The sequence below is a fragment of the Culex quinquefasciatus genome, chromosome 2 (assembly GCF_015732765.1).
Source record: "Culex quinquefasciatus strain JHB chromosome 2, VPISU_Cqui_1.0_pri_paternal, whole genome shotgun sequence".
NCBI classification, from domain to species: Eukaryota; Metazoa; Arthropoda; class Insecta; order Diptera; family Culicidae; genus Culex; species Culex quinquefasciatus.
This window is the reverse complement of record NC_051862.1, coordinates 115,810,882-115,824,377: the sequence shown is the minus strand read 5'-3', so window position 1 is coordinate 115,824,377 and position 13,496 is coordinate 115,810,882. Positions and strand designations below refer to the sequence as shown.

The 13,496-nt window shown below is 38.4% G+C and overlaps 1 protein-coding gene across 4 annotated transcripts in view; it reads right to left on the bottom strand.

The window, feature by feature from the left end:
- LOC6041385 (E3 SUMO-protein ligase PIAS2) overlaps positions 1-13,134 on the bottom strand; it is a 31,478-nt gene extending 18,344 nt beyond the window's left edge. For all 4 annotated transcript variants that reach the window (XM_038257023.1, XM_038257021.1, XM_038257024.1 and 1 more), the window contains exon 1: positions 12,829-13,134. In XM_038257023.1, the coding sequence (XP_038112951.1) occupies positions 12,829-12,870 (42 nt within the window). In that variant the 5' untranslated portion in view covers positions 12,871-13,134. The remainder of the gene's footprint in view (positions 1-12,828) is intronic.
- Between the last annotated feature and the right edge of the window lie 362 nt (positions 13,135-13,496).

The following is a 13,496-nucleotide window of genomic DNA, read 5'->3' as shown; positions in this document are numbered from 1 at the left end:
AAAAAATTACTCAGATTGTTGTTCAGTTCCAGCTTTTACAATCTGGGTAATCTTACACAGTTCTGTGTAAAAAATACACAGACTTTTGAAGAGCCGTTCTTCCAAATCTGTGTAAAAAACATTGTAAGTTTTTAGTAGGCTGCATTGGAGGTCTTTGAGAACATTGTGAGTTTAATTTCTTTAAATATGTATCTGCTTTATTCATCATTAGTATACATTTTCAGACTTTGGCCAACTTCCAAACTTCTCCAATACCCGATGACACGATTGTTTGCGGAAGTTTATCTAGAAGATCTGAAAACCTAACCTAACTTTTTTTTTCGTTTGTTACTCGTCCGGCAAGGTTCTCTTGGAACGATATTCTACATTAGTACAGGTTCCGGAAGCCGGCTTGGTGTGGCACTTCACGACGTCATCCCAGTTTCATGGTTTTCATGTTGTTTGCCGTCGACATCGGGAGAACCCCAAAATTACGATGATTGCTAGGTGGAAGAACCGGCAGTGCAAAAACTGCATAAAAATATCAAATGTAGCCAACAATTATTTAAATCATATTTATTAGATTAATAAACGTAAATTAATCTTGTTTTCTTTCCAAAATCGATTTCAATTCAAATCATGTTTATTTGTTGTACTAATCAGAATACAATTTGCTTAACTAATAACTGAATGCAGAGTTTTGGAGATCCTTACAATTACAAATAAATTCAAATATAATCAATTGGATGAAATAAATTCAGTTTCAGTCGGTTAAGCGAGAGTAGAAAAAACTTTCTAAAATAACTGCTACTATAACTATGAAAAGAGAAGGAGGATAGGAAAGCTATATCACAGAAAAAAAATCAGTTCGTTATTGAAGGCGAAGACTGTTCCACAGTGTGTGAGCTTGCACCTATGCAGGGCATAGGTACTTCCCCATCGGCTCTTGCAGCGCGAAGAACTGCTCCAGCTTGTTTCGGCAAGTGCTGAGTCGCGTATACATGTCCCTCGCAAGGGAGAGGAATTCTGTTGCTGTCCGGGGTTGGACCATTACCGCTGGCCGCCACGTTGGCGTAAGCACTGGCGTGCCCAGCTCTTTGAGGAAGGTGGGGCAATAATATGGATGTTTTGAAAAATACGTCATTTGTGGACACCCCCTGACCAAATGTAGAACAAATTTCTGAGGATGGTGGGGCAGTTGCCCCATGTTGCCCCACCCTGTGCACGCTAGTGGGCGTAAGTACGCCCAAACCAGGAGTTTGACGGGGTTCGGTCGAGGATTGACCTGTCGAAGTCCTTGAGGAAAGTGGTGCTGGCTTTTTCCTCTTCTCCAGCGCCTCGAGGTAGGTCTTCCTAGCGGTGCACCCGTTGTAATTGGCCGTGTGGTTACCGTCACAGTTAGCACACTTCACGTTCCGCTTGTTCTGCTCGGCTTGATTGTCCTTTCCCAGGGATGCTTTCTTGGGCAGCGTGCATGCAACCGTGAGTTGGGCTGCGCTGCACTTGACATACTTCGGCACCAAAGTGCAGTTCCAGGAACCGTGTCCAAAACGTTGGCATCGGTGGCATTGGGCAGCATCGGAAGGCCGCTTGCTGAAGTATCTCTAGCTCACCATGAATCCTTCCAACGATTTAACTTTGCGAGAGCACTTTAGCTTCTCGCGGATAAATTTTTCTTAACGCGAATTCCTTGGGTGACACTAGGATGGAGAACCCAGTTACCACTGCCTTGACCGGTAGGTTTTCCGGCGAATCATGCGTGTAGTACAGCGTTTTCTGCACTTTCTCGAAACGTGGACAATCTCGCGTGATGATGTTTACGGACGACTTGTTAATACGCATGAGGTATTGACAGTCGGCATCCGCTAATGCTCCCTCGATTTCAACAGCCGGGCGACCAGGCACTGTAATCGGTGGCATTTTTTTGTTCGATTTTTTTTCCTCTTGCTCCCCCGCGGTGGACGTGCCCTTAGCCTGCGACGGTGTAGTAGTACCATTGCCACCACTGATGTCGTCGTCGTCGTCTTCATTTCTGTCATCAGACAACACAGCGAATCCGGTTGAGGTTGGAACCGTCGTCGAGGAAGTTCCCGGCTTGTTGGTGGACAATCCACTGGTTCCAGGTTGATCCGGTTTACAGCTTCAGCAGGTTTGTAGACCGTTTCGAGCCAGACGAGGAGGTCTTTCCGATGCTGCTGCAGGAACTGGCCCGGCCACGTCCTCGAGGTGCACTCGAGCTGCCACGGCCGCGGGTGCCTGCCCATCGTGCGGGGAAGAACTCGCGATTAATACAACGCACTTTCACCGTAAAGCGGTATACGCACTTCGGAAGGAACCGGTCAAGAAAAAAATCAAATGGGTAGCAGCGGCAGCGCAAGGAAGTCAGAGAGGGTGAAGGAAGTCCCCAAGAAATCGCTCCCTCTCCTTTGTTCTGCTGTTCGTGAAGCTATTTCTTGACCCCTTTCCTTCCGATCTGCATACTAGCCTTAAAACGAAACATTTTCGCGGAGCATCAAAACAGGCGATGTTGCTGCGAACAGGGTAACGACCCCAATGCCAAAATCGATTTAAAATCGTGTTTTTGGTTCTATAACAAACAAACAAAATCTAGGGAAAAAAATACCCAGCTCTGTGTAAAATTTTACACAGATTGCTGGTTGGAAATTTACACAGATTTGACAGACAACGCCTGAACACAGATCTTTTAGAGGCTTTTACACGGTCGTTGGAAACGACCGTACACAGCAAATTCTGATGTTCGTTTTCAGTTAATATTTACTGAAAACTGCACTACTGAAATTTTCAGTTAGTTTTTCGCTGAACTTCAGTTAAAATTTGTATGGAGCTGTCAAAGTTTGCTGAAATTTCAGCAAGTTTTCATTTACTGAACAGTTCAGTAGTGCAGATTTCAGTAAATTTAACTGAATTCAGTAATGAGAAATTGGTGTGATAGGCTCAACGACCGACGAAATAGGCGGCGGGATATGATTCACGAAAAAAATCCATTGTAAAAATGTATTCTTACATAACCCAACGACCTACATATTTAATAAATTGTAGGATTGTTTGGGGAACATTTCGTAAAATTCATTCGACAAATGAGAGCTTTTGTTGATTTGATTTGGTTAACCGCGGTGGATTTTCTTGAAATAATTCGAACTGTCAAACATCCACCAAAACATCTACCACATTGATCACACAAAAAACGGTGGTAGAAAACTATCCACCGGTAGATCCTTTGGTGGATTTTTGACAGTTCGAATTATTTCAAGAAAATCCACCGCGGTTAACCAAATCAAATTAACAAAAGCCCTATGGTGACGGTATGGTTATTGACTATGCGGGTACACTACAGATTGTTAAACGAACGCCGATGCAAAATAAATCAGCACTGGCAACGTATGTTTTGCGCTTGCAACCCTGCCAGTTTTGCTGGGCGTAACGTGCGGTTGCACTGATAATCAACATTACACTCTGTTCAGTTCACTTTTACACACTTGTATGGGATTTTTCAGTTCAAGTATGATTACACGAAAGTGAAAAAACCTATACAAGTGTGTAAAAGTGAACTGAAAAAAGTGTAATGCTGTTTACCAGTGTGGTGTGTAGCGCATTTGGATCTGTCAAACATTATTGTCCGTTTCTTTCAAAGTTATTAGGTATTCCCGAAAAAGACACGCGGCATACCTACAGACTGTCCAGGGGAAACAGACTGGCCGATGCAAAATAAATTGGCACTGGCAACGTATGTTTTGCGCTTGCAACACTGCCAGTTTTGCTGGCCGTAAAGGGCGTTTGGTGTCCAGCGCGTTTGGATCTGTCAAACATTGGCCAAACTGTTTCCTAGACAAACTGTAGGCATACCAGCCTCGAAACGACGCTCCGCACTTTCGGCAAATGCGCGCTGTCAAATCCCATACTGTGCGTTTTGTTTTTGTTGATCTTCTTCTTCGAATAGAGATCTCCACGGTTTTTCTCACGCACACCATGATTCTGTGTTAGTATTTGTATTTGAAGCATTGTTTTGGTTTTGAACGATTGTGATTGGCTGAATTCCAAGCAGCTGATTTTGTTTACACTTTTTTTACGCAGACATAGGCAAATCGAGTAGATCAATCGTCTGTAAAAAAACTGGGACGGGACGGCTGGATAGAGTCTTCTTATTGAGTGTTTACGTTTGTATTCTTCTTCTGTTTTTTGCAAGAAAATTCGTGTTCTTAAACAAATATCAAGCAATCTGTGATTCAGATAGCTTGACAATTCAAATTTTCTTGATGATGTTTTTCAACTCAGTGCTCAAGCATGTGGATGACTTGTTGTTTAGTTTTTCCTCGCAGATTTTTTTTTAATTTGGCTGTTAAAATTTTCGGTTGGACGTGGGTGGAGAATCCTGAGTTTATGTTCCATCGTTTTACGGTGGATCCGTTCATAAGGAGCTGCGGGATACAAATTACTTGAAATGGTTGGCAAATCAAAGATGAGTCAAAAAATGTTCATTTCTTCAATTTTTAATGTGTTTTTTTATGAAAGATTTTTTATTTTCATTTGGATGTGAAAAATGCAATACGATTTCAATGCGTTTTCTTACATCAATCTAAAAAAATCCTAAAAAGCCTGCAAGTCATTAAATGGGAGGGGAGATTTTTTTTGATCTGCTCCTGTCGTTGTCCCGTTACGCAAAGAAAGTAAATAAATCTTTCCCAGTTCCCCAAAGAGGAGCACGTCGAATTCAACGGCAATTTTTACTCAACTTTAAGTTAACATTCCTTAGGTCGCACGCCCTAAGGTGTCAGAATCGAAAGAAATGGCTGGCAAAAATTCAAATTTGTACCAATTCATTCACTTCAAAGAGCATAAAAGAAGTTTGTTTTTCAATTTGTGGCAATGTGTTGAAATAAAAAAGTGCAAAAAAAAAAATCAAATAGGCTAAACTTTGGCCATTATTTTTGTTTGATTTAAATCCAGTTCTACAATGTTGTTTCGTCACGCCACATTTTAATTTCATGGGAAACACAGGTTTAATATTGTTCAATTTAGATGACATTTCTATGTAACGCGCAAAAAAAAAATAACAAGAGTTTTAAATGGGCAAAAGAATAGTCGGTTCATGAAATGTATTGTTTTTTTTTTTTTAAATGAAAATGCTAATAAGTCAACATTCGGTGTACGATAGAAATAAATGCCTTTCAATTGAAAATATTTTAATCAATCTATTAATGCAATTTACAATTATTTGTAAAATTGATTTAAATTCGTTTTATTTTTTTTTCAACTCAAATTACAATACTTCTCATTTTCTCCTCATAAGCAGACATGCATCGGCACTATGAGCTCGTTTTAAAGGCACTCAGCTAGTTCTAGATGGCATTTTCGTTTAAAGCAATGTTATGCTTGTTGCTAGGTAAAAATCTCTTGTTTTTGGCTTGAATAATGTGTAGAAAACATTGGTTCATTGGAAAACCCGATTTTAGCTATATTTTCATTTAATGTTCTCTTAAGCTCTCAAGAAGAACTTCTTAAAAGCTCTTTGAGTGCAATTAAGAGTTCTTAACCTATATCTCAGTTGGGTTTCAAAATAATCTCTCAGGGTCTTCGGGAGCCTAAAAGACAAGCGTAATGGAGTACCCGACGCGATTGGTAGTGAGCAATGTATTTCTTATGGAGCGAACTGTCAAACTACCACTCGAATCGGGTATTCCATTAGCGTATTCTAATCACTGGCACAACATGCTGGGTATCTTCTACGTGAAATGCCAAACAAGTTCTTCTAAAAGAGGAGTTAGAGCGGATTAGCGGACTGGTTTAGGTTGACAGAAGCGGCCATGTTGAAAGTGGTTTAGTTTGACAATAGGTTTTTTTCTCTTTGTTTATCCCATCCCAGTAAAAAACATTTGTTTACACAGAAAAAAATATTTCTGTAAATTTACATTATTTATCATGTACCAAAAGGTATCATGATAAATGATGTATATTTACATAAGGTTCATTGGAAATTTACATTAGATTCATTGGAAATTTACATTAGTTTTGAAAATTTACATTAGTTTTGGAATTTACATTGGTTTTGAAATTTACATTAGTTCAAATCAACTCATTCTGATTGGCCAATGGGAATGAGAAGCTCGACTTGGATTGCAGTAGGAAAAGGGTGTGGCCTATGTTCTATTTTAAAATGAGTGAAGCGGGCAGCAAAAGGAAATAATGATTTTAAAAAGTTGTTTCACAGGTAGGGGACGCTTTCTCGTCGACGGCCAAGTGGAATAACGCTGGACTGGAATCGAACGTACGACGGGTAGAATGTTCGGTGTTACTGCTGCTACCCGCTGCCGACTGAGCCATCTTCGTATTTTATAAACGAGCGGCTAAAGCATCAACTTGTTCAGGGCGAGGCTCAGGCAGTGGGCCAGCGAAGTATGAGAGCGATAGAAAGAGAACCAAATATTACTATTTTTAGTTCGGGTAGTTTTGAAGTCAACGTTTGGCAGAAATACATTGGATATATGATTTACATTAAATAGGAATTTACAGGAAGCCGAACACGGGTAGAAATTCATCAGATTTGAGTTTCCATGCTCAACGTTTCCATTAGATTCATGATTTACATTAGATTTAGATTTACATTGGAGTAATTTCCATGACTTTTTATTCTTTACATCATATTTCAACATTACATTGAGTGAGTTTACATAAGAAACAGTAATTACGTGCTGTGTAAATTTACATATTTTTTTCTGTGTACCACGTGCTCGTGGTAGAACAAAGGACACAGCTGATTTTGACAGACGAATCATTCTACTCGATTTGCTTATGTCTGCGTGTAAATATTATTACAAACTAACGCACTCTCGCGCGTGGATATCTCTATTGCATGGAATTGTGGCCGGGAATGTTTTTTATTGCACCAAAAGTGCAGAAAATCGCTGGCAACAGTGTCTGCGGCACATCTTGAAATTCCGCGCGGCGTGTACCTTCGAGAGAAACGGACAATAAGATGCGGGCATAAAAATGTCAAAACCTCTCCTCCCTCACTTCGTCTCACCATCCAGCTGCAGCTTTGTTGACAAGCATACACTGAGAGAAAAGCTCCTAATAATACCATAAGTTACGTCTTATGAACGAGGTCCCAGCTGTGTCCACTGAGGCGCCCACGAAATTTATAAGTAAGCTTATGAGATCAGATAGAATCAGCGCATGCTTTACATAAGATTTTACAATGCTGTTCGACCAATGCCATGTTGTTGTTTTTTTTACAAGAACTGGCAACAAAGTTCATAAGATTTTCCTATGGATTTTATAGTTTGGACATTCGCTATTTACAAATGTCAGCATTGTGAAAATAGCATAAGTCAAACAATTTGTGGGAAGTTGTTTCTAAGTGGAGGACCCGTAACGTAAGTTATTGCTTTTTTTTAATTTTTCAAGTAATAGTAAACTATTACTTCATTACATGAGTTAATTTTACAGGACCTCGACGAGCACATCCCAGAGCACCGTTTCACCGATCGAAACGCCAGTTGGAGGCTCCGGCAAGGACAGCACGGATCCTGTGGCCCCCGGTCAGAACGGTTTCGCAAAACCGATCCATACATCAGTTGAAGGTTCCGGCAAGTCTCTGACCGGTTTGGTAGAATCTATTCGCAATTCGCAATTTTCAGTGTAAGAACGGGCTTTGACCGATCTTATGCACTAGGTTCCCGACGAACACGCACTGCCCTTACACCTATATCTCACCCTTGCTCTGAGTCAGTACGAGCAACACGCTAGAGTCTAGCGTGTTGCTCGTACTGACTCAGAGCAAGGGTGAGATATAGGTGTAAGGCAGGGGTGACCAAAGTATGGCCCGCGGGCCAAACGTGGCCCGCGAGGTGATATTTTATGGCCCGCGGACCCATTTTGAATGATCATGTAAAATGGCCCGTTGACCGCTTGTAAAGTGATTTTATACTTTTTAAAAATTAAGGTTTTTTTAAACTGTTATGTGCTAATCTTTTTTATTTTTTGTTAGTAAAAAAAACTCATCAATTTATCAATATTTTGATGCATACTTCAGAAAACAAATAAAAACAAATCTTATAATTAAAACAATTTTACACGTTTCAATGTGAGTGAAACTAGTAAATATCGTCAAAACTTTCATCAAATATTTTTGGAAATATAAAAAAAATTGTTCAAGTTTGACTTAGGTAGAATTCTGTAATAGTTGCAAAAATATAAGTTTTCTTTATTAATTTGCAAGTCATAACGACCCTTTTATGAACTGACCCACAAACTTACATTGCACTTCCTTCGGGATTCGAACTCATTACAGTTAGATAACGAATCTGATTGACTACCAACTGATACAGGCAGACAAAATGTGGAAATCAGAGGATCAAGTTTGTTGCAAATATTTTACAAAGCTTTCGTCGATCAACCCACCCCTTCCCCTATTTAAAAAAAATGGCTCGAAAAACCAGGAGCAAAATTATATTTTCAAAAAACTTCAAAACCTAAGAAAAATAAAATTTAAGTGGAAGCAGCATTCCTTTGCATTTAGAATCATTTGAGCATGTTTGTGATTATTAAAAATTATTTGAATTTTAGTGAATTTTCGATGAAATAAATAAATGTTTTTTTTCGCTAAATGGTTTTTTTTTCAAATCTAATTTATTTTAATATTGATTACAGTTTAACTATACGGAAGCCAAAAAAAATTTCTTAATTTTTTTTTTCATTGAAATGTTAAGATGAATTGTTTAACATGTAATGTCACTATTTTCGAAATATTAAAACAAACCTTTTTTTTTGAAAACACAAGTACATTCAGCTATTTTTTTTTCTTCAAATACCTGAAACAATAAAATCAACAATACCGATAGAAAACCGTTATTTTGTGGATTATATTATTTTGAATTGTAATTTTTTTATAACAACAGAAATTAAAACATTTAAATTAAAATAACCATAATGATTTTTTTTAAATATTTAAATTTTTCTGTAAATTTGGCCCGCAAGCTCATTTGAGTTTCAAATTTGGCCCGGCCTCCAAAAACTTTGAGCACCCCTGCGCTAGAGCAAGCTTTGAGTGTTCGTGCCAGGCATGCACACCTTCTTTTCCGGTTACGCATTTTAACTCGGCCGGGGGTGGTACATTAAGTAGGGTTTGATGTAAGTATAAGCGCCTAACCATTTATAGTGTGCCTATCAACTTTCATTAAAGCAAAAACTGTTTTATATTTAGTTTGAATTCGCAATTCGCAATTTTCAGTGTAAGAACGGGCCTTGACCGATCTTATGCACTAGGTTCCCGATGAACACGCACTGCCCTTACACCTACATCTCACCCTTGCTCTGAGTCAGTACGAGCAACACGCTAGAACACGCTTTGAGTGTTCGTGCCAGGCATGCACACCTTCTTTTCCGGTTACGCATTTTAACTCGGCCGGGGGTGGTACATTACGTAATATTTGTGTTAATCCTCTAATCATTCCATAAATTGAGTAAAATAGAGTGGAAAAGCGTTGAGAAATAAGAGAATCAAATGAGTAAAATCGAAATCAAATGGAGGATAGTAAACAGAAGCCGTTTTAGAAAAACAGTGAAACAAAATAAACAGAAGATAGCTGTTAGCTGAAATGGAAAAAAGAGAAACCCCATTCTGCGATGCTCAGGTACATCCATAGCAGTTGACTCAACATACTGCGAATCAAAACAATACCGTCTACAATCACAAATTACTTCCCTTTCCCACATTGACGCGCCCCTTTCTTCTAGCCGTCTCTACTCTGACCCTCGCTGGTCAAAGGTTTACGAGTCGTTTCCACAGGCCACCAGCTAGGTTACACCTTGTCATCATGATGACTAAACCAAGCCAACGTGGAGGTAAGAAAATAGGATACTTGCAAGGAACCAGAGCCATGCTGTTTTGTCCAAACAGCACTACGGATGTAGTTGGGCTCCTTCCGGGATGTTCCTCGCCTGGGTGTTGTCAACCGACGAGTATCATCAGTATCATACACCCTTGGCCTGCAAAAAACTGTTTTATATTTAGTTTGAATTCAAAAACTAATTGTTATTTACTGTGTATTGTTTTCTCCTGAAATCTTCCCTATTGTTGAGTCTGTTTATCTGTTGCTATTTCTTTTGTCGCGGTGTTTTGTTACAATTTTTGGTCCTAAGCATGTTATAAAAGTTTACCAAAAATACAATAATAATATTTGTGTTAATCCTTTAACCATTCCATAAATTGAGTAAGGGCTCAAACCTCACTTGTTTGAAAAAAGGGTGAAGATTGAAAACAATTGACAGTAAAAGAGAATTTATTTTATAAAAATCAAGTATCAAGTATCAATAGTAAGAGAATGATGAGCGTATTTTGAAGAATAAAAATGAGAAGCTAGATGTATCAGATGTAAAATTAGACAATAGTTAATAGAGATACAAAACAAGCTTAGATTATAGTAATGATAATTTATAGGACAGATAAAGAATTATTCAAATAAATAAATTCTCAATAAAATCAAAAAAAGATGAGGCGAATGATAAATAGACTTGATATTACTAGTACATTAAGGAAAAGTATATTTTTAAGGAAAAAAAAACAAAGTTTGTTACAGCAGTATCCATTGATAGAAAAGAGTGGAAAAGCTTTGAGAGATAAGAGAATCAAAAGTTAGTAAAATTAAAATCAAATGTTGGATATTAAATAGAAGAATCAGTGAAGAATTGGGAATCAGAAGAGCAAAATAAAAATAGGAGATAGCTGGTAGCTGAGAATGAAGAGAAGAGAAACCCCGTTGTGCGATGTTTCAGGTACATCCACAGCAGTTGACTCAACATACTGCGAATCAAAACAATACCGTCTACAATCACAAATTACTTCCCTTTCCCACATTGACGCGCCCCTTTCTTCTAGCCGTCTCGACTCTGACCCGCGGTGGTCAAAGGTTTACGATCCGTTTCTACAGGCCACCAGCTAGGTCATCATGAAAACCAAGCCAACGTGGAGGTAAGAAAATAGGACACTCGCAAGGAACCAGAGCTACACTGTTCTGATCAAGATAATTCGGATGATCTAACAGAACTACGGATGTAGTTAGTTACGCTCCTTCCAGGATGTTCCTTACGTGGACGTCAACCGAAGAGCACGCAACAAGGTCAGTGCCATTGCATGCTCTTAGGTATCAATCCTTGGCCTGCATGGACACGGACAACATTTTCATGAACATATCTGAGATCCGGCCTCCAAAAAGTGTAAAAATAACACTTAAGTGCTAATAACTTTTGATAGAGTTATTGATCCTTTCACTGTAACTTGGATTTTGCCCGCAGTTTTCTCTCGCACTTTTGACAACAAGAATTCACAAAACTAGGCAACCGCTCGTTGTTTATTTACATTTCCAGTCGCAGTTTCCACCAAACTAGACTTTCGCACTTCAAAACTGCGAGTGACAGCTGGAAAACAAGCGATTAACCTCGGCTCGCTTTGATCATTTTTGAGAAAATTCAAAACTTCTCAAGCCAGTCTGACAAGTCGCAATAGTGCGATCAGTAGCAATAATTTAGTGCTAAGTCCAAGTTAGTGGGAATTGCGCAATATCAGATCTTCAATGTTTTGGACTCGTTGGAAAGGTCTTTGAAAAACCTTTCTAAAAATGTATAGCATGACAGCTTTTCTTACAAAAACCACCCTTTTTACAATTTTGCGAACTTTAGTCAAAATCGTTTTTTTAGCATAACTTTTGAAGTACTTAACTTAACATAATTTCGCGAAAAAACTAGATTCCCTCATGATTTCTAGAACAATGTACTGGATGTTATAGGCTCTTTTGAAAGAGCACACGATTTCGAAACAAACAGCATCAATAACTCAAAAACGATGAAAATGCATATGGGACATTTATGCGATCTAAAAACACAGATCCGGACAAAATCGGTCAAGCCAGTTCCGAGAAAAGTAAGTGAGAAAAAAATCTACGTCCATCCACACACACAGACATTTGCTCAGGTGGTGATTCTGAGTCGATATGTACAAATGAAGGTAGGTCTAGGAGGTCTTATTAAAAAGTTCATTTTCCGATTGTTTTTTAGCCTTTCCTCAGTAAGGTGAGGAAGGCAAAAAACGTAAGGAAAGTTTGTCTCAAACATAAGGCTAGGCGTCAAAAAGGTTTTGCCAAAAAACTGGATTTCGACCGGTTTTGTAATTCTGGACTGGAAGCTTTTCTCAAAAAGCATATTCTAGCAAAACAATGTAAATGGGCTAATGTCGAAGTGTAAACAAAGAGTCTATCCTGCTCGTTCTCAATGTTCACATCACATGTTATTAGAATTTCTGTTAACATTAACTGACGTGAGCAGGGTAGACTCTTTGTTTACATTTTGGCATTGGCCCATTAAATTGTTTTTTTTTTATATCTGGAGTTTTTTTTGAAAAGGTCCAATAAACCAAATTTCCAGTTTTTGCTTTTTGGGTGTTTTTAGAACCGCTCTGAGTCAGGGGTATTGAAAAACACCCAAAAAGCAAAAACTGAAAATTTGGTTTATTGGTCCTTTTCAAAAAAAACTCCAGATATGATTTTGAACCAACCTACATTATTAACTTAAAAGAGATGAAAATGTATATGGGACATTCATGCGAACAAGGGCAGTAAAACAAAGTAAGACTTTTTGTTTGTTTTATCTATCCAATGGTGCATGATCCAAAAAAGACAGGTTTACCCTACGAAAAAATCGATTTTTTTTTATCAGTAAACCGGCCCCTTGAAATACAATTTTGTTTGTGCGGCAGCCATTGCTTATAAACGCGGCTTTTAAAAAATGATTATTTCATTGCAAAAAGATTCATTCATTTTGAATCGATCAAAACCTTACCTTGAGTTCTGAAAATTCTGCGGCTTGCCGCGTTTTTCTCATCTTCCAGGATCAGGGAATCTTGAGCGGAATTCACTCCTTCCTCTTTTTCACGAACTTTGTTGCGGAGAGAACCAAATCACGGGAGGCTTTGCACGTTTTCTGCCGCTTGGTTTGTTTGACACATACGAAAAACCGAAGAAACATTGAAAGAAGCACCAGAAGTATTTTCGAAACAATTTTAACCGGTAGAATTTGAGAAATGTTAGCTTTTTTTAGTATTAAAGACGCCAACTCTAATCTTTCCAGACAATCGTGGCTTCCTCCAACAGACGTATCCAGTTTGAAATGGCCGCTAGGTGGCCAATGGTGTTAGAAATGACAGCTTCCATGTATTTGAATATGGGAGCTCAGGAAAACTCAATTTTTAAGCAATAAAATGATTATTTATGATAAAAGTATTGATTGATTAGGTGCACAAAATGTGTCTAGAATATTATTAAAATAAAAACTGTTCAAAAAATTTGCAATTGGATTAGTACACCATTCGATTCAGCAGGAATTTTGGGCACCAAAAATATATAGTTTTCATATGTTAAGTATTTTATTTTAGAAGAAAATTAACAAAAAGTATGAAAATCGAGACATTTAGTATGGGAGCTGTCAAATCTCTCACCATCAAAGAGCAG